This window comes from Aotus nancymaae, unplaced genomic scaffold, assembly GCF_030222135.1.
Source record: "Aotus nancymaae isolate 86718 unplaced genomic scaffold, 86718_ANA_hifiasm-v0.15.2.pri h1tg000003l, whole genome shotgun sequence".
NCBI lineage: Eukaryota > Metazoa > Chordata > Mammalia > Primates > Aotidae > Aotus > Aotus nancymaae.
Genome location: NW_026988414.1, coordinates 1,621,813 through 1,645,576, shown reverse-complemented (window position 1 = coordinate 1,645,576; position 23,764 = coordinate 1,621,813). Strand labels below are relative to the sequence as shown.

The 23,764-nt window shown below is 54.0% G+C and overlaps 1 protein-coding gene across 1 annotated transcript in view; it reads left to right on the top strand.

Annotated features, from left to right (window-relative positions):
* HMCN2 (hemicentin 2) overlaps positions 1-23,764 on the top strand; it is a 162,606-nt gene that overhangs the window by 129,618 nt on the left and 9,224 nt on the right. Inside the window, exons 76-87 of the mRNA XM_064377021.1 lie at positions 666-787; positions 1,873-2,037; positions 3,897-4,004; positions 4,286-4,420; positions 4,825-4,959; positions 5,923-6,113; positions 7,000-7,213; positions 8,638-8,772; positions 10,194-10,384; positions 12,313-12,394; positions 17,874-18,143; positions 21,265-21,414. Of these exons, the coding sequence (XP_064233091.1) occupies positions 666-787; positions 1,873-2,037; positions 3,897-4,004; positions 4,286-4,420; positions 4,825-4,959; positions 5,923-6,113; positions 7,000-7,213; positions 8,638-8,772; positions 10,194-10,384; positions 12,313-12,394; positions 17,874-18,143; positions 21,265-21,414 (1,898 nt within the window). The remainder of the gene's footprint in view (positions 1-665; positions 788-1,872; positions 2,038-3,896; positions 4,005-4,285; positions 4,421-4,824; positions 4,960-5,922; positions 6,114-6,999; positions 7,214-8,637; positions 8,773-10,193; positions 10,385-12,312; positions 12,395-17,873; positions 18,144-21,264; positions 21,415-23,764) is intronic.

The window sequence follows — 23,764 nt, the reverse complement described above, 5'->3', positions numbered from 1 at the left end:
ACAAAACATGGACAGGGCGTGGTAGCTCACACCTGTAATCCCAGCACTTTGGGAGGCTGAGGTGGGAGGATTGCTTGAGGCCAGGAGTTCAAGACCAGCTTGGGCGACATAGTGAGATCCCCATCTCTACAAAAAAATAAAAAATTAGCAGAGCAAGGTCTGTGGTCCCAGCTACCGGGGAGGCTGAGGTGGGAGGATCCCCTGAGCCTGGGAGGTCGAGGCTGCTCTGAGCTCTGGTGGTGCCACTGCACTCCAGTCTGGGAAACAGAACGAGACCCTGTCTCAAAAAAAAAGAAAAAATAGAATGTCAATTTAAAAAAATTGGAAAACCAATGTGACAAGCCTAGACTTGGTAAAAATGAAATCAGTGACTGAGACTCTGAGCCACTTTGACACGGTTGTTATTACAGAAGTTATCACAGATGGTTATTATAATAAATGTGCAGGGTTACAGAGAAACAGGGATAAAAATGAAAATCACAAATCCACCAGCTAGACCTTTGCGGTAGAAACTTCTAGAAGACAATTCTAGAGTCAGGGCTGGAGGCCGGATACAGGAAGGGGGAATGGGTGTGAGACCCCCACATCCAGACAGCCCGGCCGGAAAGCCACGACTGGTCTCTGTCAGCCCAGCAGCCACTTGGCCACTCATCTCTCTGCCCCAGGCTCCTGCCCTCTAACGCCCTGCTCCTCGAGGCCCCCGGCCCCCAGGACTCAGCCCAGTTTGAGTGTGTGGTGAGCAACGAGGTGGGCGAGGCCCGAAGGCTCTACCAAGTGACCGTCCACGGTGAGTCAGGGAGGAGGTGGAGGAGGACGCCCGGGGCGGGGGCGGTGCCTTCCCACTCTTGGGTGCTCTCCCTGCCTGCAGGGAATTGTGTGGCTTGCCCGCACTGCACTGGACACCTCCTCCAGGAAGGCATCTCAGATCCTGCCTGGTCACAGTGACTTAACCCCAGCTCCGGCACAGTTCCTGGCACACAGGAGCTCACGGGAGAGGCCTGTCCCCCCCGAATCTAGAATGTTCTAAACTTAGATCTGACCTTGTCATCACCCCTGTTAAAAATCCCTCCCTCCACAGCTGCCCATTGCCCTCAGGATAGAATGCAGGAGTTTAGCTGGACCCACCAGGTCCTGTGTGGTCTGGCCTGCCAAGCCCCCAGGTTCAGTTCACACCAGACCTGCCTCCAGGGTCTAATCGAGCTGCTCAGCTTTTTGTTCCTTGCCTGAAGGCCTTCGCACATGCTGTTCCCTTTGCCGGGAACACCCTTCCCCTCAGCCAACACCTGCTTTTCCATCAGATCTCGGGTTAAATGACACTTACCCCGGGGGTCTTCTCTGGCATCCCTCACCCCAAGTGGGAAACCCACGAGTAAACCCCTGCAAAGTTACTAGGCCAGGGTCTCCATAGAAAGCTGTATCCCCCGGGTGCAGTGGCATTTGCCTGTAGTCCCAGCTACTCGGGAGGCTGGAGCGGGAGGGTCGCTGGAGCCCAGGATTCCTGCGCTGTTGTGTGCTATGCTGAGTGGGTGTTCACACTAAGTTCAGCATCAATATGGTGATCTCCTGGGAGCAGGGACCACCACGTTGCCTAAGGAGGGGTGAAGCTGCCCAGGTCAGAACAGAGCAGGTCAAGACTCTCATGCTGATCAGCAGTAGGATCACACCTGTGAATAGCCCTTGCATTCCAGCTGGGGCAACATAGTGAGACCCCATCTCTGAAAAAGAACACTTTTTTTTTTTCTTTTAAAGAAAGAAAGCTGTAGCCCTGTGCCCAGAAGGATTTGCTGAGTGGGCAAATGTGACTTCTCCCTCTGTTGCCCCACCTCCCTCCCTGGCCCTTTGTCACTAACGTCACCTTGTCTTGGCTTTCAGTGCCTCCCACCATTGCCGATGACCAGACAGACTTCACCGTGACCATGATGGCGCCTGTGGTCCTCACATGTCACAGCACGGGCATACCAGCCCCGACCGTGTCCTGGAGCAAGGCAGGCGCCCAGCTAGGAGCTCGGGGGAGCGGCTATCGTGTCTCACCATCGGGTAAATAAGGGTGACCACAGAGAGAGGCAGCCGAGGGGAAACTGGGACAGCAGGTGGAGGGGGTGAAAGAAGGTCACATGGTGGAACAAGGTAGGACAGTCTGGCCTGGCTCTGCCTCTCTTCGCTGTGTGACCTGGGAGGACCCTCTCACCCTCTCTGAGCTCCATATTCTCCTCCGTGCTCTGCAGTGTTGAGACCCATCAGTTCCTGAGGCCCTCTGGCATACAAGTGCTGTTTCATGGCAAAATAAGAAAAATAGCTGCTCCCTGGGAGCCTTTGTAAACCTGGTTTTATCCCTTCAGAAGAATCGTCCTTTATTCTGAAATTGTCTTTTGGTGTTGAAACTTCCTTTTCTTGATGAGATTCAGATAATAGTACATGGTGGGTTTTTTTGTTTGTGTGTTTGTTTTTTTAAGATGGAGTCTCGCTCTGTTACGCAGACTGGAGTGCAAGGCACAATCTCTGCTCACTGCAGCCTCCACCTCCCGGGTTCAAGGGATTCTCCTGCCTCAGCCTCCCAAGTAGCTGAGATGACAGGCATCCACCATCATGCCTGGCTGATTTTTGTGTTATTGTAGAGACAGGGTTTCACTATGTTGGCCAGGCTGGTCTTCAACTCCTGACCTCAGGTGATCTGCCCTCCTCAGCCTCCCAAAGTGCTGGAGTTACAACCACTGTGCCTGGCCTAATGTGATTTTTAAAATGTCTTTGCTTGTCAAAATAACAAGTTGGAAGCTTTATGGAGAATCTCCAAATTTATTTGTTAGTTGGTTAGGGAAATTCTAAAGTCTAGGAACCACTGGCCAGACCTGTGATTTTCGAACTCTTCCGAAGCAACAGAACTTCCTTCCAGGCCGGACACAGGGGCTCACACCTGTAATTCCAGCACTTTGGGAGCCTGAGGCAGGAGGATTGTTTGAAGCCAGGAGTTTGGGACCAGCTGGGGCAACACAGCAAGACCCCATCTCTACAAACACATTTTTAAAAATTAGCTGGGTTTGGTGGTGCATGCCTGTGGCCCCAGCTACTTGGAAAACTGAGGTAGGAGGATCGCTTGAGCGTAGGAGTTCAAGGATGCGGTGCGCTATGATTGCACCACTGTACTCCAGCCTGGGCAACAGAGTGAGACTCTGTCTCAAAACAAAATACAAAACAAAAGCTTCCTTCCGATAAGTGCGGTAAGTGGTAACAGCAAGGTCCGAAACTAAAACAAAGCTCAGCTCTGGTTCCGTCCGGGGCTGGGGCAGGGGCAGGGGCAGGGGCTGTGGGTGGCCAGGGTGCAGTGGGCCTTGCTCCCTTCCCCCACCCAGCAGGCCCCCAGGGGTCCACAGAGGACAATTTAGAACCCTTGTCACTAGGCTGCCAAGGTGCAGCCTGCAGTCTGGGAAGGTTAAAATGGTGTTCACTGAGTAACCAGGGCTAAGGCCAGGAGGTTGTAAAGGGAGGACAAAGGAGGCAGTAATCCTGGGAGGCTTCCTAGAGGAGGTGAGTTTTTAGCAGACCAAGGTGAGAACAGCAGGGTGTGGATCTGTGAGCAGGGGATTACAGGCAGGGAAGTCGAAGATCCTGGAGCTTCATAGCCAAAAGGGTCTAGAGACCATCTTGTCTGATTCTTCATTGCACACATGGGAAAACTGAGGTGCAGAGAGTGGAAGGAACTTGCCCATGCCTCTCCCTTGGGCAGGGTACAGAGGCAAAGCTAGACTCCAGGTTCCCATGCGGTCTCCTCCCCGGGCTGTTTATAAATGGTCAGAGGGGGCAGGCTGAGTAACCAGAGACAGAGTGGGGTTGCGTAGCAGCCCTGCCACCTCCATCCCTGGGACCTCTGTCCTGATCCCTCACCCTGATTCCACCTGCAGGCGCCCTGGAGATCGGGCAGGCCCTCCCCATCCATGCAGGCCGCTATACCTGCTCAGCCCGCAACGCTGCTGGCGTAGCCCACAAGCACGTCGTCCTCACCGTGCAAGGTAAGGGTCCGTGGCCCAGAGCCCAGAGCTCCTTGCGAGCAGGTGGAGAGCTAGAGAAGGGTGGGGCTCAGGCTGGAGGTGAGGTCCTGGGTCTCAGAGGCGCAGACCTGCCTCTCATGGGATTCTTTGGGAGGAAAAGAATCAGCCTTGTTGCTGCGGCCGATGTTTCTAGAACCCTGTTCTCCTAGAGGCCTCGCTCTCTGGTGCTCCGAGGGCCCCTGGTTGGAGGAGCTGTGTGTTAAGGACATTTGCAGTGCCCTCTGCACCCCTGTTCTTTGCAGCCTCCCCAGTGGTGAAGCCGCTGCCCAGCGTGGTTCGGGCCGTGGCAGAAGATGGGGTGCTGCTTCCCTGCGAGGCCTTGGGCATCCCCCGGCCAACCATCACCTGGCAGAGGGAAGGGCTCAACATCCCTGCGGGTGAGGGCCCCTGGCAGCCAGCCTGGGAAGGGAAGAGAAGAGTGTGGGGCTGGGGGGCCCTGCTTCCTGTCCTGGGAGACCCCGCAGAGCTGCTGAGAGGTCCCAGAAAGCCCCTGGCCTGCCTAGACACACCTCCACCCTTGCTCTGGCCGCCCCCTCCCCAACGCTTCTCCTGTCACCATGGCCTGAGATGCCATCTGAGCACTCGGTGGCCAAGTTGGGAGGTCGGGAGGAGGCAGCTGGGCTGGGCTGCGGGTCAGGCTTCTTGGCTCTTTCTGTCCCTTGGCCACTCTGTGACCCCAGCAAGTCATTTGCTGCCTGTGAGACAGAATAGCCCAATCCACCCACCTTGGGGGTCCCCCACCCCAGCTCCCAGCCCCCCAATTTTCTTCTTCCTCATTCAGGAGTGAGTACCCAGGTCCTACCTGGCGGACAGCTGCGGATTACCCACGCCAGCCCAGAGGATGCTGGAAACTACCTTTGCATCGCCAAGAACAGTGCAGGCAGCGCCGTGGGGAAAACGCGCCTGGTGGTGCACGGTGGGTGTGAGGCTGGGGCCGAGCTGGGCCCTGGCAACTGCGGGGCTTGAGGCTCCTGCAAGCTTCTCCCTTCCCTGCCTGGCAGGGCACACCGCTTATAGTTCCAGAAGGAATTAAAGGAAAAACACCTCTCACTGGATGCCTGAGTTCTGGACTCAGACACGAACTCCCGTCCCCGCTGCCTCCTCTCTGGCCCTCCTGGAACACGAGTCTAGCAGCTCTCACTCCTTCTGGTTTCCAGTAACTGTAGCCTCTCTGGCCCTCCCCGGCACACACGCCACACACACAATTACAGGTGCCCTTCCCTTAGTTTGACTGATCATTGGCTTCAAAGACAAGGTGGCATCGCTGGCCGAAACTCTGCAAAGTCTGCCGGGAGGGAGTATTCAGTATGGGCCGGGCGTGTCCTGGCCCCAGTGGCCAGCTTTGTGGTGTCTCTGTGGCCGTCCCCGCCCGCCGCTGTGTAGGGCTGGGGAGGGGCTGCTGGCTCCAGGCTTCCTCTGCACCTCACTGTCCAGCGTGCTCCTCTCCCCTCAGACCTGGAGCGTTGCTGGTCACCAGACCTGCCAGACACCAAACCAGTGACCCTCACTCTGCCCAGCACAGCTCCTCTGCTTTTGGTCCTGGGGGTGGCCTGATATGAGGAGTCTGTGCCCAAGTGGACCCTGCCCAAGACCTCTGTCCTGCAGCTTTTAGTCATCTGTGTGTGTGTGTGCATGCGCGCGTGTGCATGTGTGTGTGTGCACGTGTGCAAGGTGCAATGTAATCACTGTCACAGCGTCACCAAACTGAGGGAGTCCCCAGATCATCCTGACCACAGGCAATGGCCTATGACTAGGGAGTTGGAGGGGGCAGCTGATGGCCAGGGAAGGCTGAAGGGCTGGGCCAAAGGCCAAGGGCCCTGCGCTGGGGTCAGCCCTCTCCCTCAGCCCCGGTTCCAAGTGGGCCTCCCTCTGCCCACAGTCCCACCCATGATCGAGAACGGCCTCCCAGATCTGTCCAGCACCGAAGGCTCCCATGCCTTCTTGCCTTGCAAGGCCAGGGGCAGTCCTGAGCCCAGCATCACGTGGGACAAAGACGGCCAGCCCGTGTGGGGCGCTGAGGGGAAGTTTACCATCCAGCCTTCTGGAGAGCTGCTGGTGAAGGACCTGGAGGTGAGGCACTGCGCCGAGCGCACAGCAGGGAAGAGTGGCTGAGGCCGCTGTTTGTCCGGCTCTGCGCCAAGCTCTGTGCAGCCTTTAACCCCGGGAGCCTGGGGAAATCGGCGTAACTGAGGCTCAGAGTGTACCTCGTTGTCCACCGTTGCCAAGAGGCAGAACCCAAATGTGAACCTGGACCTCGGCAGCCAGCTCCTGGGGAACCTGGGGAAGGGGGGGACCCGGACTGGGGCTCGGGATACGGTGATGACTTTGTGTCCCGAAAGTCTCCCCATTTGTTCTCAGCCATGCATTGGCATTGACCGTCCTCTGGGCTTTGGGGAGTGTTGAGCCAGGGGTGTGGGTGGGAACCCTGACCCCCTTCCCCTCAGCACTCGTCAGATTCTGCAGTTCTGTGATGATACCCTCTCCAGATGGGTTCCGTGGACGCACCTGGAGGGGTCAGGGTCATTGGGTGTGGCCATCCAGGGAGCCTGGCAGTGCAGTGGTGAGCGCACCGGCCCTGCTTGAATGCACCATGAAACTCCTCCTCTGGGAGCCCCTGCTGGGCGCTCTGTCAGGCACCAAAAGCAAGCCCTGCCATGCAGGTCAGGTTCTAAGCACGGGGTGGCACACAGTAGGTGCTCGGTAAACAGTAACTGTTGTGCTCAGGCAGTCAGGGCTGAGGTTATGAAGGAGCAGAGCCTGTGAACGCCGCGGGACGGAGCAGGGGCGTGGTGGTGATGCTGACCCGTTTGCTAGCTGTGTGACCTTGGGCAAGTCACTTCACCTCTCTGGGCTGGATACACCATGAGAACCTTCAAAGAAGTGGGTCCCAGGGGCATCCCAACCCGGGCCGAGGTCGGGGACAGTTCTCCAGCCAACCCCTTTCTTTTGCTCACAGGGCCAGGACGCAGGCACCTACACCTGTACTGCAGAGAATGCTGTAGGCCGGGCCCGCCGCCGTGTGCACCTCACTGTTCTGGCACTGCCTGTGTTCACCACCCTGCCTGGGGACCGCAGCCTGCGACTCGGGGACAGGCTGTGGCTCCGCTGTGCAGCCCAGGGCAGCCCCACCCCTCGCATTGGCTGGACTGTCAACGACCGGCCGGTCACAGGTCTGGGTCTGCTGGGCGTGGGTGGGACAGAGAGTCAGGACCCCGGGAGGTCAAGAAGGGAGGGCAGGTGGGGAGCCCCAGCCTAGCGGACAGGAAGAGGTTGTGAACCAGCCCTACTGGTTCCGGGTCTTCCAACGTGGCCCTGTGTAGAGGGACAAGGCAAACCCAGCTGTGGCCATTTGTGACAAACCATATATCAGAGCTGGCAAGAGGCCACCTGAGAAGACTCAACCCAGAGACCTCAGGGCCAGCGGGGGGAGGCCTGTGTTCCAGCCCAGAGCTGTTGCTCCCATGGTGGGACCCTCAGCAAACCCCTTTTGATGGGAGGGAGGGGGTGGGGGGCTCTGTCCTCCTACCTGAAACCCAGGTGATGTCTAGGGAGGCGCGGGGCCTGTGGAGTACCTGGTGGGTACTCACTGAATGCCTGCTGAATTGTTCAATTGCTAAGTTCCCTCCACTGCAAAATGAGACTTTCCTACATTAGGATATGATATCACACGTTCCTAGCTCTGAGTCCCCAGGTGTGGAATACCTGTGCACACGTGTGGTGAAGGCTTTGCTGGGCCCCACCACTTCCTGGGCAGGGACCTTGGGCAAGTATAATAGTTTGGCCTCTCTGAGCTCAGCTGTTTGTCAAATGGACACAACCAGGGATCCTGAGGTCAGAATGACGACAGAGAAGCCGCCTAGGCACAGACCTGGCCCCGAGTAGATGCCCAGCTGATGGTGATGTTGATCCTTATTCCTCTCCTAGAGGCAAAGGCTAACCCCAGAGGAAAAGTCCATTATTAGAGTCCTTCTCTTGGCTGGGCACGGTGGCTCACGCCTGTAATCCCAGCACTTTAGGAGGCTGAGACGAGTGGATCACCTGAGGTTGGGAGTTCAAGACCAGCCTGGCCAAGAGGGTGAAACCCCATCTCTACTAAAAATACAAAATTAGCTGGGCATGGTGGCATGTTCCTGTAGTCCCAGCTACTCAAGAGGCTGAGGCAGGAGAATTGCTTCAACTGGGGAGGGAGAGGTTGCAGTGAGCTCAAATCGCGCCACTGCACTGTACTCCTGCCTGGACAACAAGAGCGAAATTCTGTCTCAAAAAAAAAAAAAAAAGACCTCTCTCTAGAAATCACAGTGGTGCGTCAGTGAGTGCCCTGTGCTGAGAGTTCCCCAAAGACCTGCCCTTGACCGTTTATCAAACACATATTGTGCACTGGAAATAGTAGAAGGCAGGCTCGTTAACTTCAGCCTTCAGTGTGGCCTGTGCCTCCCAGGAACAGGTCTGACTCGGTCAGCCTTCACCCAGGACTCCCATCTGTTTCTGCATCTTTATTAAGTTCCTGCAGGTACCCAGGCTCCAGGGAAGCGTTTCGGGCAGGAGTTCCCTGCACCCGACTCAGAGTCCCCTCGAGCTTCTTTCTCCACCACAGAAGGAGTGTCCGAGCAGGATGCGGGCAGCACGCTGCAGCGGGCAGCTGTCTCCAGAGAAGACAGTGGGACCTACATCTGCTGGGCGGAGAACAGAGTGGGTCGCGTGCAGGCGGTCAGCTTCGTCCACGTGAAGGGTAGGGTGCGTTCCCCAGGTGGCTCGTCTCTCAAGACCTCCAGTCTATGGGGACCCAACCTATGGGCTTCCTAAGAACCCGCCCTCCTGTCCTCTGAACTAGTGGCTCCCTGCCCTGGCTACACGTTAGAATCCCCTGGGGGACTTTATAAAATCCCAAAGCCCAGGTTCTACCTCCAACTCTGTAAACCAGCATCTCTGGGGTGAGGCCTGGGCATCGGTATTTTTGACACTCCCAAGACGACCCTGGATGCAAGTAGAATTAGAATCTGACCAGTTGCTCTATCGCACTACCTGCAGCTGGATGGTACCAGTGTAGGAGGAGAGCATGGGGGCCAGGGCGCCCCGGCAGAAGCACGCCAGAAGCTCACCAGCTAGCCAGTTGTCCCCTATGGCTTACCCATCCACCAGGAGTGGCACAGGAGCTCTCGGTGACACCATGACTTAGTTTGCTCAACTTCAGGATGGGTGGGGCTGGATGGAGGGAATGAGCAGCCTCGAGCACCAAAAGAGAACTGCGGCTTTTGGTAGATCCAACCTCAGGAAGCCAGGAAGGATATAAGCCAGCCCAGAGCATCCAGGAGCATTTTGAGATTAGCATGAGTCTCGTAGTGTTGCTTTATGACAACAGACGTGTCTAGGCTTCTTTTTTTTTATAGTTATTGATTTTCAAAGTACCCTAGTACACTAGCAGGCACTCCACTGCTAGTGTAATCCATCTGTGAGAGAGAGTATATGACACACATAACACTGTGTTCCTGCCTGTGCCCGTCTCAGGCATCACTAATCAATCACCATCTGTGAGAGAGAGTAGATGACATGTGTAACACTGTGTTCCTGCCTGTGCCTGTCTCAGGCATCACTAATCAATCACTATCTGTGAGAGAGTAGATGACACGCGTAACACTGTGTTCCTGCCTGTGCCCGTCTCAGGCGTCACTAATCAATCACCATCTGTGAGAGAGAGTAGATGACCCACGTAACACTGTGTTCCTGCCTGTGCCTGTCTCAGGCATCACTAATCAATCACCACCCATAACACTGTGTTCCTGCCTGTGCCCATCTCAGGCATCACTAATCAATCACTATCTGTGAGAGAGTAGATGACACGCGTAACACTGTGTTCCTGCCTGTGCCCATCGCAGGCATCACTAATCGATCACAGTACTCTTCTCATTCAGCTTCAGATGTTTCTCAGCACAGTTCCTGGAAACTACTCCCAGTCTTTGTGACTTGGCCCACGGCATGGACACTGTTTGCTATCCCTGATGCGCTAACTACATACAACCATGCTGGGCTAGCAGGAGCCTCTGGAGGCCCCTGGAGGCAGGGGTTGGGCAGATCTTTAGAGATGGGTTTATGGGAGGCTGAGGCTGCAGGGAACCTCTTTTCTGCCAACTCGCTTGATGTCACCCCATACAGAGGCTCCTGTTCTACAAGGAGAGGCTTTCTCCTACCTGGTGAAACCTGTTGGGGGCAGTATCCAGCTGGACTGTGTGGTGCGTGGAGACCCAGCACCAGGTATCCGCTGGATCAAAGATGGCCTTCCACTGCGGGACAGCCATCTCCGGCACCAGCTACAGAATGGCTCACTGACCATCCGCAGGACCGAGGCAAGGCGGGGCCTGGCACCTTGGGTGGGGCCACCAAGGACAACTCTACACTTTTTCTGATTGCTCAGGAGAGTTCTCATGTTGCCTCCAACCCCTGCTTCTGCAGTCTACAAAGCACCTTCCTGCCTATTCCCCAGACATCCCTCCCACTACCACCAATAGTGACCTCCAGCCACTGGGCTTTTCTGTGCCTCCATCATCCACCCATTCAATGGAGCAAATTCTTTCTTCCTCATAGGACTGTAATGAGAAATCAGTGAGGTGACTCATACCCATTGTTTAAGAGTGATCTGTGGGTAAGGCCCCCAAAATGTTATATTAACAACCTCAGGGGGCAGGGTAGGCAGGTAATAGTGCTCTCTATTTACAGACAAAGATACTGTTTTTTGGTTTTTGGTTTTTTTTGAGACGGAGTCTTGCTCTGTTGCCAGGCTGGAGTACAGTGGTGCCATCTCGGCTCACTGCAACCTCCACCTCCCGAATTCAAGCGATTCTCCTTCCTCAGCCTCCTGAGTAGCTGGGACTACAGGTGTGTGCCACCACACCCAGCTAATTTTGTGCTTTTAGTAGAGATGGGATTTGACCATGTTGGCCAGGATGATCTTGATCTCTTGACCTCGTGATCTGCCTGTTTCAGCCTCCCAAAGTGCTGGGTTTACAGGTGTGAGCCACTGTGCCTGGCCCAGATGAAGACACTGAAGTTCAGAGAGGCCCACAACCAATAACTGCAGGAGACAGGGCCCCCTACCCCCAGGTCTCCTGCCTCTGGCTCCATGCTATTTCCAAAGCCTTGGGTCCTGGGGAAGCCCCCCTCAACTTCCATTTTGGGTCTCAAGTTCTGATGATTGTGCGGAAATCCCCAAGTCAGTCTGACTCAAGTTCATCTTAGGGGCCTTGATCTCACCCATTTGGGAGCCTTTCTCTGTGTAGTAATAATAATAGGACTAGTAATCAGAGCAGCAGTAAGAGCAGTGGTAATAATGGCTCCTGTTACCCAAGTACTAACTGTGGGCCAGGCACGGGGCCTCACACTTAGCAAGTGTTATTCCATTTAATGCTTATAAGATCCTAGCAATTATCTGGATCCCATTTTACAGAAGGGAAAACTGGGGCTCCAGAAGCATGAAAATGTCTTAAGTAATGGGTTCAGGGCAGTAAGCAGCGGGGCCAGGATTCAGTCCCATGTCGGTCTGACCTCCAAACCTACACTCTTAACTTTGTGCCATGCCGTCCCCCGCAGTCCCTTGGGTGTGACCCCCCAGATGCCATCTTCTGGGAGTGGACAGTGGCCTCAGGCTGCCCCAGCCCCATCTCCTGGTGTTGCTGCCACTCAGAAGTGATGTGAGTCAGCACACTACTGAATTCCACCACAAGTCCATTGACCACCTGTTAGGGAAACGCTGCCAATCGTCTCCCTTCTGGAAGACTCACTTTGCACGCTGGCACAGTAAATGCCCTGAGAAGTCCTGCAGTTCAGACTCTAGTCCTGTTTGTACAACAGAGGCGTCTAATGTTCTGGTTTCCTGTAGTTATTGATTTCCAAAGCACCGTAACATGTTGTCTAATTCAGTGTCTCCCAAACTTATTGACCATGGAATCCTTTTTTCCAAGGAAGCTCAAATCGTGTGCCATGGGACGGTAAGATTTCAGCGGACACGGTTTGGAAGAGGTGGATCTAAACCATGCTTTTCCAGCAAGACATTCCAACATTCCACCTAGGGCAACAAGGACCTTAGTCACCACCCCCAGTTTCGGGCATGAAAAGGGGCTGGATCCTCTGCGTGTCTGTTAACAAGTGGCCACAGAGGCCCTTCTGATGCTCTTGGGGGGCTCAGGTGTCCCCGGCTGGCCTTGGTCCCCTACCCAAGTGTCTGAGCTGCTCTTCCTCTTCTCTGACCACCATGCCCCCCTCCTGTGCCCACTTACAGAGGGACGACGCGGGACAGTACCAGTGCCTGGCAGAGAATGAGATGGGCATGGCGAAGAAAGTGGTGATCCTCGCCCTGCAGAGTGAGTCTCAGCCTCAGCAGAGTGGGGACGTGGGGAGTGTGCTCGGGGACAGCGCTGGCGTGTGCAGCCGAGAGGGCAGGCGGCGGGGCCAGGACTTGGAGTTCTTTCATTAATGCTTATTTGGAACACAAATTGAATCATGTCAAATGTTTCCCAAATGTGGGGTGAGTGAGACTCAGGGCTGAGCTAAAGAAAACCTCGCAACCTGGGCCTGGGGGAGCTGGCTGCTTAAACTCGGACCAGCCGTCCAGATCCCCGACGGCTCTCGCCTGTGCCAAGCAGCGCATAGCTTACCAGGTGCTATTTGAGCCTCAGAATAACACTGTGAAGTCGTCTCAATAGGGATTCTGTAGAAAATGTTTTATTGAAGATGAACACCTGTGGAGAAGAGTGAGCACCCTAAGTGCAGAGCTCAGCGAATTCTTACAATGTGAAAATGTGAACCCACCCAATTAACCAGCAGCCAGATCAAAAAAACAGGGCAGGCCTGGCTCCCAGCCTCCGCACGCCCACCTCTATTCACTGCCCCTGCCCCAGTAGTCCCTGTCCTGGATTCTGCCTGTTTTTTTTAAAAAAAAAAAAAAAAACAACTTTATGGAGTTATAATTTGCATACCATAAAATCCACCCATTCATACAATGTAATATTACATTCTAGGGCCGGGCGCAATAACTCACGCCTGTAATGCCAGCACTTTGGGAGACCAAGGTGGTTGGATCACCTGAGGTCTGGAGTTTGAGAACAGCCTGGCCAAAATTGTGAAACCTCGTCTCTACTAAAAATACAAAAATGAGCTGGATATGGTGGCAGGTGCCTGTAATCCCAGTTATTCAGAAAGCTGAGGCAGGAAATCACTTGAACCCGGGAGACGTTGCAGTGAGTTGAGATTATGCCACTGCACTCCAGCCTGGGTGACAGTGAGAAACTGTCTCAAAAAAAAAAAAAAAAAAAAAATTCTCTAGCCAAACACCATGAAAAACACCCCAACCCCATCATCAAATCAAGTGGAAGTCTGCATTTCCACCCTCACCCACTGTACGGAGGTACCTGCTGTCCCTGTCACCTGTTGAGTGGGAAGCTCCTCCCCCATCAGACCAGGTGGGCAGCCAGGGAGGTGCCAGCCAGAGGCCCAGTGTGGATGTGCCTCCACCCATGCCCAGCAGTAATGAGGCACCCTTCCCTGTTCTGGGGTGTCCGTGGAGGCCACGTAGGGAACCTGGATTCCACTCTGACCTGGCGGAAGTGAGTGGCACTGCTTTTTCTTGGCAGTGTTCCATCTCTGCCAAAAACTGATTTAAATAAAAACCCGAGTCTTATAATACTGAAACTCACGTACCAGGAACAAGGAAAATCTTAACAAAAGCAGGCCATCAACAGATGCCAACTGAAATGGCACAGAGGTTAAGTCATCTTGTAAGGACTTTTTTTTTGAGACAAGGTCTGACTCTGTTGCCCAGGCTGGAGTGCAGTGACATGATCATGGCTCACTGCAGCCTTGGCTCGGGTGATCATCTCACCTCACCCTCCCAAGTAGCTGTGACTACAGGCACGTGCTGCCACACCCGGCTAATTTTTATTTTTATGCATTGATTTTTTGTAGAGGTGGGGTCTCCTTATGTTGCCTAAGCTGGTCTCAAACTCCTAGGCGCAAGTGATCCACCTGCCTCAACCTCCCAAAGTGGTGGGATTACAGGCGTGAGCCACTGCGCCTGATCGAGACTGAACTGTCACATTGTCACTCACTGAGTGAGAAGCCTCTCCCCTGCACAGGCCGGGTGGGGAGCGATAAGCAGTGCCCCTCTCCCTCCAGCCAGGATGGTGCCAGCAGAGACCCGGTGTGAAGTGCCAACTCCCACCCATACCCAGCAATGAGGCACCCCTCCCTGTCCCGGGTGCCCGTGGAGGCCACGCAGGGGCTCCGACTTCCACTCTCACCTGTCAGAAGTGAGTGGCACTTCCTTCCCCTGGCAGTGTTCCAGGTCTGCTAAGATCAAAGATTTAAATAAGAGCCCAAGTCTTATACTGAAACTCACTTATACCAGGAACAAGAAAAAATCTCAACTTGAATGAGAGCCAACAATCAACAGACACCAACTGAGATACGTAGAGGTTTGAGTAATCTGAGAAGGGTTTTTTTATTTTTTGAGATGGGGTCTTGCTCTGTCACCCAGACTGGAGTGCAGTGGCACCATCACAGTTCACTGTAGCCTCGACCTCCTGGGCTCAAGCAATCCCCCCACCCCTCAGCCTCCCAAGTAGCTGGGACTATAGGTGCATGCCACCGTGCCTGGCTACTTTATTTTTTGTAGAGATGAGGTCTTGCTGTGTTGCCAGGCTGGCTGACAGGCTGCTTATGTGAGCAATTGTGAACATGCTTGAAACAAGTGAAAAAAAAAAAAAAAAAACAGAAAATCTCAGCAAAGCGTGGCTGTGGAGTCATCTGAAGTTCAGGCAGTTTTCAAGTCAGCCTCAGTTTACCGTCCTTTGTCCCCCGCAGGTCTCCCCTGCGCAGGTGCATATTTCCCACGTTGGCCAGGGGTTGTGGGGAGCCGATCCAGCCTGTCCATGGCTCTTCCATTTCCAGGTTCTCCTCGTTAAATTGCTGGCTGGGCCCCTGCTCTCCTCGGCCAGGGACCATGCCACAGGCCAGCAGAGCAGACACTTCTCTTCTGGTTCCTACCAGTTTCGCTCCTTTTCCTGATGACATTTCTCAGGGTGTGCTTCATCTTCTGCCACACATCAAGGCAGCCCCTGGGGGTGGCAAAAGCTGTTGGTTTCCACAGCCGTCCTTAATAAAACCACTGCGCCTGCCACGGTAGGGTTGGGATGGCACAGCTCTAGGCAGGAGGGCCAAAGGCTTCCCTGGTTTTTATTCAAAGTTCTAGAGGCTTTTTTTCTTTTCTTTTTTCTTTTTTTTTTGGAGACAGAGTCTCTGTCACCCAGGCTAGAGTGCAGTGGTGCAATCTTGGCTCACTGAAACCTCTACCTCCCAGGTTCAAGAGATTCTCCTGCCTCAGTCTCCCAACTAGATGGGATTACATCCAGCTAATTTTTGTATTTTTTGTTGAGACAGGGTTTCACCATGTTGGCCAGGCTGGTCTCAAACTCCTGACCTTAGGCCATCTGCCCACCTCAGCCTCTCAAAGTGCTGGGATTACAGGCGCGAGCCACCGCACCCGGCCATAGAGGCTTTTTATGGATAAATGCTTCTCAAGGCCTGGCACAGCGGCTCATAGTTATAATTTCAGCACTTTGGGAGGCCTAGGTAGAAGGATTGATTGAGTCCAGGAGTTTGAGACCAGTCTGGGCAACATAGTGAAACCCCACGTCTACAAAAAATAAATAAATTAGCCAGTCATGGTGGCGCGCACCTGTAGTCCCAGCTACTCGGGAGGCTGAGGTGGGAGGATGATATGAGCCAGGAGGTTAAGGCTGCAGTGAGCTGAGATCACATTCCAGCCTGAGCAACAGAGTGAGCTCCTGTCTCAAAAAATAAAAAGCAGTCACTTACAAAATGTAAATGCTTCTCAATGTGCTGTGTACCTTTGGTTGATTTTGAGAGCCCTGAAATAGTTATTTTGGGCAAGTGTGTCCAGTTTTCTGCTTGTTTGCTGACCTCGTCCCTCAGCCATGGCTGACAACTGATTCTTGCTTGTTCTGACTGACCTTTATTTATTTATTTTTTTAATTATTTTATTTTATTTTAAAGACGGGGTTTCACCATGTTGGTCAGGCTGGTCTTGAACTCCTGACCTCAGGTGATCCGCCCGCCTTGGCCTCCAAAGTGCTTGGATTACAGGCGTGAACCACTACGCCTGGCCTTTTATTTTTATTTTTGAGATGGAGTCTCACTCTATCTCCCAGGCTGGAGTACAGTGGCGCGATCTTGGATCACTGCAACCTCTGCTTCCTGGATTCAAGCAATTCTCTTGCCTTAGCCTCCCGAGTAGCTGGGATTACAGGCACCCACCACACCTGGCTAATTTTTATATTTTTAGTAGAGACAAGGTTTCATCATGTTGGCCTGGCTGGCCTTGAACTCTTAAGGTTATCCACCAGCCTCAGCCTCCCAAAGTGTTGGGCTTACAGGCGTGAGCCACTGCGCCTAGCCTTGGCCTTCATTTAAATGGAATCAGCCCACACGTGCTCTTGCATGGACTTCTTTTGCACATGATTGATTATTTATGGCATTCATCCAGATTTGTTTATTGGTTCTGATTGCTGTATGTTTTTGGATACATGGATGTACCACAGTTTATTCATGTATTCCACTGTACGTTAGTTTCCAGTTATGGGCAATTAAGAACAGCGCTGCTGCGACCTTCTTAGACACGTCCGTTGGTGAACAGGCACGCACACTCGTGTTGGGGTATTCGTCTAGGAGCCGAAGCGCTAGGTCACGTGGTACACATGTGTTCCACATTAGGACACACTGGCTGCGGTGGGATCTGATGCACGGCTCCCAAAGGCATATCCAGGTCCCAGTCCCTAGGGCCTGTCAATGTTTCCTTACTTGGAAAAGGAATCTTTGCAAATGTCATTAAGTTAAGGATCTTAAAGTGGGCAGATTATCTCGGTGGGCCTACGTGCTGTCACAAGTGTTCTGTGTTTTGTTTCTTGTTTTTTGGGTTTTTGTGTTACTTGGTTTGGTTTTTTCTGAGATGGAATCTCACTCTCACCCAGGCTGGAGTTCAGTGGCGCAATCTTGGCTCACTATAACCTCTGCCTCCGAGGTTCAAGCAGTTCTCCTGGGTCAGCCTCTCAAATAGCTGGGATTAAAGGCACACACCAGCACACCTGACTAATGTTTGTATTTTTTTAGTAGAAATGGGGTTTCACCATGTTGGCCAGGCTCTTCTCAAAGTTCTAGGTTCAAGCAATTCACCTACCTCAGCCTCCCAAAGTGCTGGGATTACAGGCATGAGCCATCACACCTGGCTACAAGTATTCTTATAAAAGAGAGCCAGGGCTAGACATGGTGGCTGAGACTGTAATCCCAGCACTTTGGGAGGCCAAGGAGGGCGGATCACCTGAGGTTAGGAGTACGAGACCAGCATGGTCAATATGGCAAAACCCCATCTCTACCAAAAATACAAAAATTAGCTGGGTGTGGTGGCACATGCCTGTAATCCCAGCAACTCAGGAGGCTGAGGCAGGAGAATCACTTGAACTCGGGAGGTGGAGGTTACAGTGAGCCGAGATGGTGCCATTGCACTCCAGCCTGGGTGACAGAGTGAGACTCAATCTCAAAAAATAAAATAAAACAAAATAAAAGGAGATACGGCCATATGATATTTTCATGAAGAAACAGTATCTAGAGGGAACTATTCAGGAAGGTGACTGGGTGGAACGATCCTGTGTGGTTCTTACTTTCTCCTTTCTGCCTCTCTGGATTTCCCAGTGTGTCTAAACGAACATATTCCATTTGAATATGCAAAAATAATTAAATCTTTCTAAAAGCCACCCGGGCCTCCCACAGGTGCTCCAGTGTTCCAGGTAGAGCCCCAGGACACGACAGTGAGATCCGGGGATGATGTGGCCCTGCGGTGCCAGGCCACTGGAGAGCCCGCGCCCACCATCGAGTGGCTGTGGGCAGGTCGCCCCTTGCAGGCCAGCCGGCGGCTCCGGACCCTGCCCGATGGGAGCCTGTGGCTGGAGAGTGTGGAGGCTGGGGATGCAGGCGCCTACGACTGCGTCGCTCACAACCTCCTGGGCTCTGCCACAGCCCGGGCCTTCCTGGTCGTGAGAGGTATGGGGCATCCCTGTCTGGACCTTTGTGGACAGAGGGAGGATCTCCTGCTGATGGGAATTGTGTGGTGATTATGGGGGACCTGGCCCCCTACCTTGCCAGCTCCCCACCTCTTCCCTTTGCTTCATCACAAGCCCAGAATGAACCCCTACCCTGCCCATTTAGAGTCTTGGAGGTGCTAAGTGTTTGCTGCTCATCTTGGACAGGGAACACTGGCTGTTCCTGCTTAACTGGCACAAATGCATGTCCTCTGTCTGGACACCGCACAGCCCCAGGAAGCAGGCGGAGGAAGACAAGGGCATCCCCGGTGCCTCGGGGGCTGCTGCGAAAAATCTGTGCATCAGCTTGTGTCCCAAGTTCACGCATTGCGTGGCCATGGCAGGTGGTGGGAAAAGAGATGGCTTCCTGGTGGGACAGACCCTTGCCATCTCGGATTCCTCAGTCACCTCCCTTCTCCCTTGGGTCAGATCAAACTTTAAAATTAAGAAAAGGTCTATCCTGAGAAACCACAGTAAACAAATTCAGCCTTGCATAAAGGCAAGTCATAAGATACTATTTCTGTGGCCTGTGCCTCTGGAGGGAACACTCCCTATGTGTGGCCATGTGTCTCGCTCTCTGTCCCTGGCAGACATCACTAATCTATCACCACATACGCTGGCAGAATCTTTCTCCAATGAGTCCTCCCAGGCAGCACCTCTCAGCTATTTGGAATTGGTACCTAACACGTGGCCCCCTGGCAATCCACATGAAACCCACTGCCAACCAGATGTGGAACCCTTTCTGGTTCCTGCTCCTGCTCTCATTATCTCATAGGTTGGGCAGGGTACCAACCCATACAGCTCTGAAAGTTCAGCAGTTCTCTGACCCCCAGCTGGAGATGTGGCCTCGGAGACAGCCTCAGGTCTAAGCAGAACCCCCTCTATTTCAGGCCATGATCCCACTTCTTACCCTGTCCTGTTGGCAAGCCCCAGTCCAAACCACAGAGCTGTGCACGTGGCCTCTGTATTCGTTCTCTAGGGCTGCTGGTGAAAAAGCACAAGCTGGAGGCTTAAGCGGCACTGACGGCCCCACCGTTCTGGAGGCTGAAATCCAGGATCACACCGCCAGCAGCCCCGCTTCCTTCTGTGGACTGTGGGAGGATCTGGTCCGGGTCTCTCTCCCGGAATCTTGCGGTGGTCCTCGGCATTCTGTGGCTTGTCAAAACATCACCCCCACCTCCACCTTCATCTTCCCGTGCGGTCTCCCTGTGCGTCTAAGCTTCCCTGTTTATAAGGACCCTAGTCGCATTGGATTAGGCCAGCCCTAATGACCTCATTCTAACTGACTTCCTCTATAAAGACCCTATCTTCAAATAAGGTCACATTCCGAGGTCCTGGAGGCTGGGACTTCAACTGAAGTATGAATTTGGGGTGGGGTGGTACAATTCCATCCATAACCAGCCTCCATTTTTTTTTAATATCAAGTATTCTTCCTTTGTATATGTCAGTTGTAGAAAGGCCAGACACTACGGAGATCTATGAAGAAAAGGCTAATTCTCACCCATAATTCAGTGACCCAAAGTAACTTGGGCAATTATTTGGGGAGCTATGTTCTTCCGCACTCTTCTCTCTGCATAGAAGAGGTACACTTTTCTTTTTATAAATGTCACATTCACAACCCCTGTAACCTGCCACTTTTCCTTCCTGTGTTGGAAGACATCCCATCGTGATTCACATCAGCCCACGACTTTCTCATTGTCTTCGTATCATTCCACGGGAACGTTTCTCATCTTCACTTCTCTTGGCTCTGTCAAACAAGCCGTGTGCTTTATTTTTCTAGTTTCCATTCCCCAAAACCGCACCGTGGTAGTGTGCGTCTTTGTGTGTGGCCTGAGTATTTCCATGGGGCGATTTCCTGAAGGGGCACTGGTGGGTAAGGGGAGTTCTGGGCTTGGGAGCCTCTCACTGTAAACCTGTTTTCCCTCCTGACTGCCTCATTCTTTCTTCTCATCAGCCTGGCAGGTCCCAGTCCTGGCCTCGTGGGGGACAAGAGGTGGCTACGTCGCTCTATGTCTGAGAGACGTGGCGGTGGCTTGCCGTGCCTGGTTTCCTTTCCTGTCCTCTGCCAAAGCTGCCCGGGTCACGCTGCAGCCTTCTCGTCTGCAGCTCCCGATTCCTTCCTCACCCCCCTATTAAAAGGCCAGGGTTAGGTTCGTGGCCCTTCTGCTGTCCCCGCCAGAGGCCCCAGAGCATCGGATACTGATGGGAAACATCCCAGATGAGCTTCAAATCTCATCAAACCCCAACTACAGACTGCAGGAAATGGCCCTGCTTCCTAGAACCCAAAATTAGCCAGCCCCTTGATTCATCCATTTAGGATCCTAGCAGTTGAGTGTTTTATGTTATTTTTTGACAGATCATGGGCAATTGGTTGTTAATTTCCCCTGAGAGCTGGTGAGTGGAGAGGCAGGCTAACTTCTGTCTCTCGTCCCCTGGAATGCCATCTGCCTCAACAAGACAGCTGGCCCATTAGTCAGAGGAAGCACCCCCTGTGTCTGCGCCATCCGTTTGATTAGCGCTAAAGAGCATCTGCTCACAGATGGCCTGGCGGGTGGCCGCTAGGAAGCCAGCCCACCCAGCGAGGCCAGCTGCAGGGCAGCAGAAGCCAGCAGCACTGATGGAATGGGGCTGCTCAGGTGACAGCACCCGGTTCTGGCTCAGTGCCCTGGCTCCCGCAGTATGCCAGCTGTGCCATCGTGGGCACCTGGCATTCCAGATACCCACAGGTCTTCTGTGGGTTTGTGGTCCCACCTCCTCATGTCGCAGGTGAGCCAACTCAGGTGTGGCCTGGGAGCCTGATGTGGCCAGGTTTCAAGGAAGGCGTTGGCAAAGCCAGAATTAGAAGCCAGCCCCGCCCCCCAGCCTAGGATTCCTCCTGGCAGCCTCCCTTCTCTTTTAGAGCCAAGATCCCCCAGGCTTTGAGTCCATCACCGCTTAGCTGTGTGTCCTTGGACAAGTGGACATGAACTCTCCCAGCCCGCACTTACTCCTTCGTGAAATGGGAATGACAACAGAACCTGCTTGTGCTCTGGGTCCCGGGGGTGGATAGTCAGTGGCACTATCGTTCTTTTCCCTCCTTACAGGGGAGCCCCAGGGGAGCCGGGGCAGCATGTTGGGGGTGATCAATGGCCAGAAACTTGGCGTGGCCACACTGAACACCAGCGTGATGCAGGAGGCGCGCTCCGGGGTCACCAGCATCCACAGCAGCATCCACCATGTCCCTGCAAACGTGGGTGAGTGGGAGGCAGAGCATCACCTGCATCTGGGCCACTTCCTGGCCCAGCGAGGATCCTCTGGAGCATGCTGGACCTAGGAGGGGCAGAGCCTGTGTTCCGAGACTTGCTCAGGGCCAGATGCCCAGAGCACGTCTGAGTACTTCTCAAAGCTGAGTGCAAGCCAAATAGACTGAGGTGCAGGGAACTTCCTCCCCCTCACAACCTCCCCAAAACAAAGTAACTGCATTTGGCTGGGTGCGATGGCTCACGCCTATAATCCCAGCACTTTGGGAGGCCAAGGCAGATCACGAGGTTGGGAGTTGGAGACCAGCCTGGTCAACATAGTGAAACCCTGTCTTTACTAAAAATACAAAAATTAGCCAGGTATGGTGGTGGGCACCTGTAATCCCAGCTACTTGGGAGGCTGCAGCAGGAGAATCGCTTGAACCAGGAGGTGGAGGTTGCAGTGAGCTGAGATTGCACCACTGCACTCCAGCCTGGTGACAGCAAGGCTCTTTCTCAAAAAAAAAAAAAAAAAAAAAAGCAACTACATTTATAGTCAGACCAAGAGTGTGTGAAATGGTCAGTGTTCTGGGGGTGCAGACACTCAGAGTGTGTGTTCTGGGGGTGCAGGCCCTCAGAGTGTGTGTTCTGGGGGTGCAGGCACTCAGAGTGTTTGTTCTGGGGGTGCAGGTGCTCAGATTGTGTGTTCTGGGGGTGCAGGCCCTCAGAGTGTGTGTTCTGGGGGTGCAGGCACTCAGTGTGTGTTCTGGGGGTGCAGGCACTCCGAGTGTGTGTTCTGGGGGTGCAGCCCCTCAGAGTGTGTGTTCTGGGGCTGCAGGCGCTCCGAGTGTGTGTTCTGGGGCTGCAGGCGCTCCGAGTGTGTGTTCTGGGGGTGCAGGCCCTCAGAGTGTGTGTTCTGGGGGTGCAGGCACTCAGAGTGTGTGTTCTGGGGCTGCAGGCGCTCCGAGTGTGTGTTCTGGGAGTGCAGGTACTCAGAGTGTGTGTTCTGGGGGTGCAGGCGCTCCGAGTGTGTGTTCTGGGGCTGCAGGCGCTCCGAGTGTGTGTTCTGGGGGTGCAGGCACTCCGAGTGTGTGTTCTGGGGCTGCAGGCGCTCCGAGTGTGTGTTCTGGGGGTGCAGGCGCTCAGAGTGTGTGTTCTGGGGGTGCAGGCGCTCAGAGTGTGTGTTCTGGGGCTGCAGGCGCTCCGAGTGTGTGTTCTGGGGGTGCAGGTGCTCAGAGTGTGTGTTCTGGGGCTGCAGGCACTCCGAGTGTGTGTTCTGGGGGTGCAGGCACTCAGATTGTAGTTTCTGAAGCCAGTGATGGCTCCCCGAGGCTTCTCCCCATTATTAAGGCCCAGGCTGATGGAAGTGGAGGGATCTCCAGTCATGAGTGAGGGGTGCAGGCTGGAGGTGACAGGAAGTGGGAAGCATAGAGAACTGAATTCTCTAGAAAACCCAGAGGACCAAGAAGAGTCAGCTGAGCACAGAGCTATGTCCGGAGTCTGGGCTATGAACGCTCTGAGACACTTGCAGAGCTTGTGACAGCGGACCTCACCGTTTCTCCCTTCTCAAGGACTCCATGGCCCCTCATGGGGTCCAGACGGGGCAGTGCTCACGGGGTCTTCACTAAAAGCAGCTCCTCTGAAGCTGCCCTTGTTCATGGTCCTGCATGAACAGTGTAGGTCAGCAGATTGTGCTGGGGGAGGGGATCACTCCGAGTTGACTGTGGGCAGACAGCAAATGAAGCAAGACGCTGCCTAGACTTGGCTGCTTATTCCAGCTGTGGGAGCATGAGCCCTGGAGAAGCATGTGGCCCCAGGCCCGAGGGCCAGGCCCTGCTCCATGGAAACATGCACAGAGAGGCTGAGAAGGTGGTGCTCGTGTACGGGCCTGGCCGGCTCCTGTGAACCTTGCAAAGCTGGCACCATCCCTGACTCTGAGCAAGGGCACTCTGGGCAAGTGTCCCCTTGCCCAGTCCGTGGCCCCACCTGGCCCTACGTGGAGGGTGGGCCATCACGGAAGCTCTGAGAATTCACATCCAGGGCAATTTTTTTTTTTTTTTTTTGAGATGGAGTTTTGCTTTTGTCGCCCAGGCTGGAGTGCAGTGGTGTGATCTCAGCTTACCACGACCTCCACCTCCCAGGCTCAAGCGATTCTCCTCGCTCAGCCTCCTGAATAGCTGGGATTACAGGCGAGTGCCACCATGCCCAGCTAATTTTTGTACTTTTTTAGTAGAGACAGGGTTTCACTATGTTGGCCAGGCTGGTCTGTATCTCTTGATCTTGTGATCCACCTACCTCGGCCTCCCAAAGCGCTGGGATTACAGACATGAGCCACCGCACCCGATCGTCTAGGGCAATTTTTTGG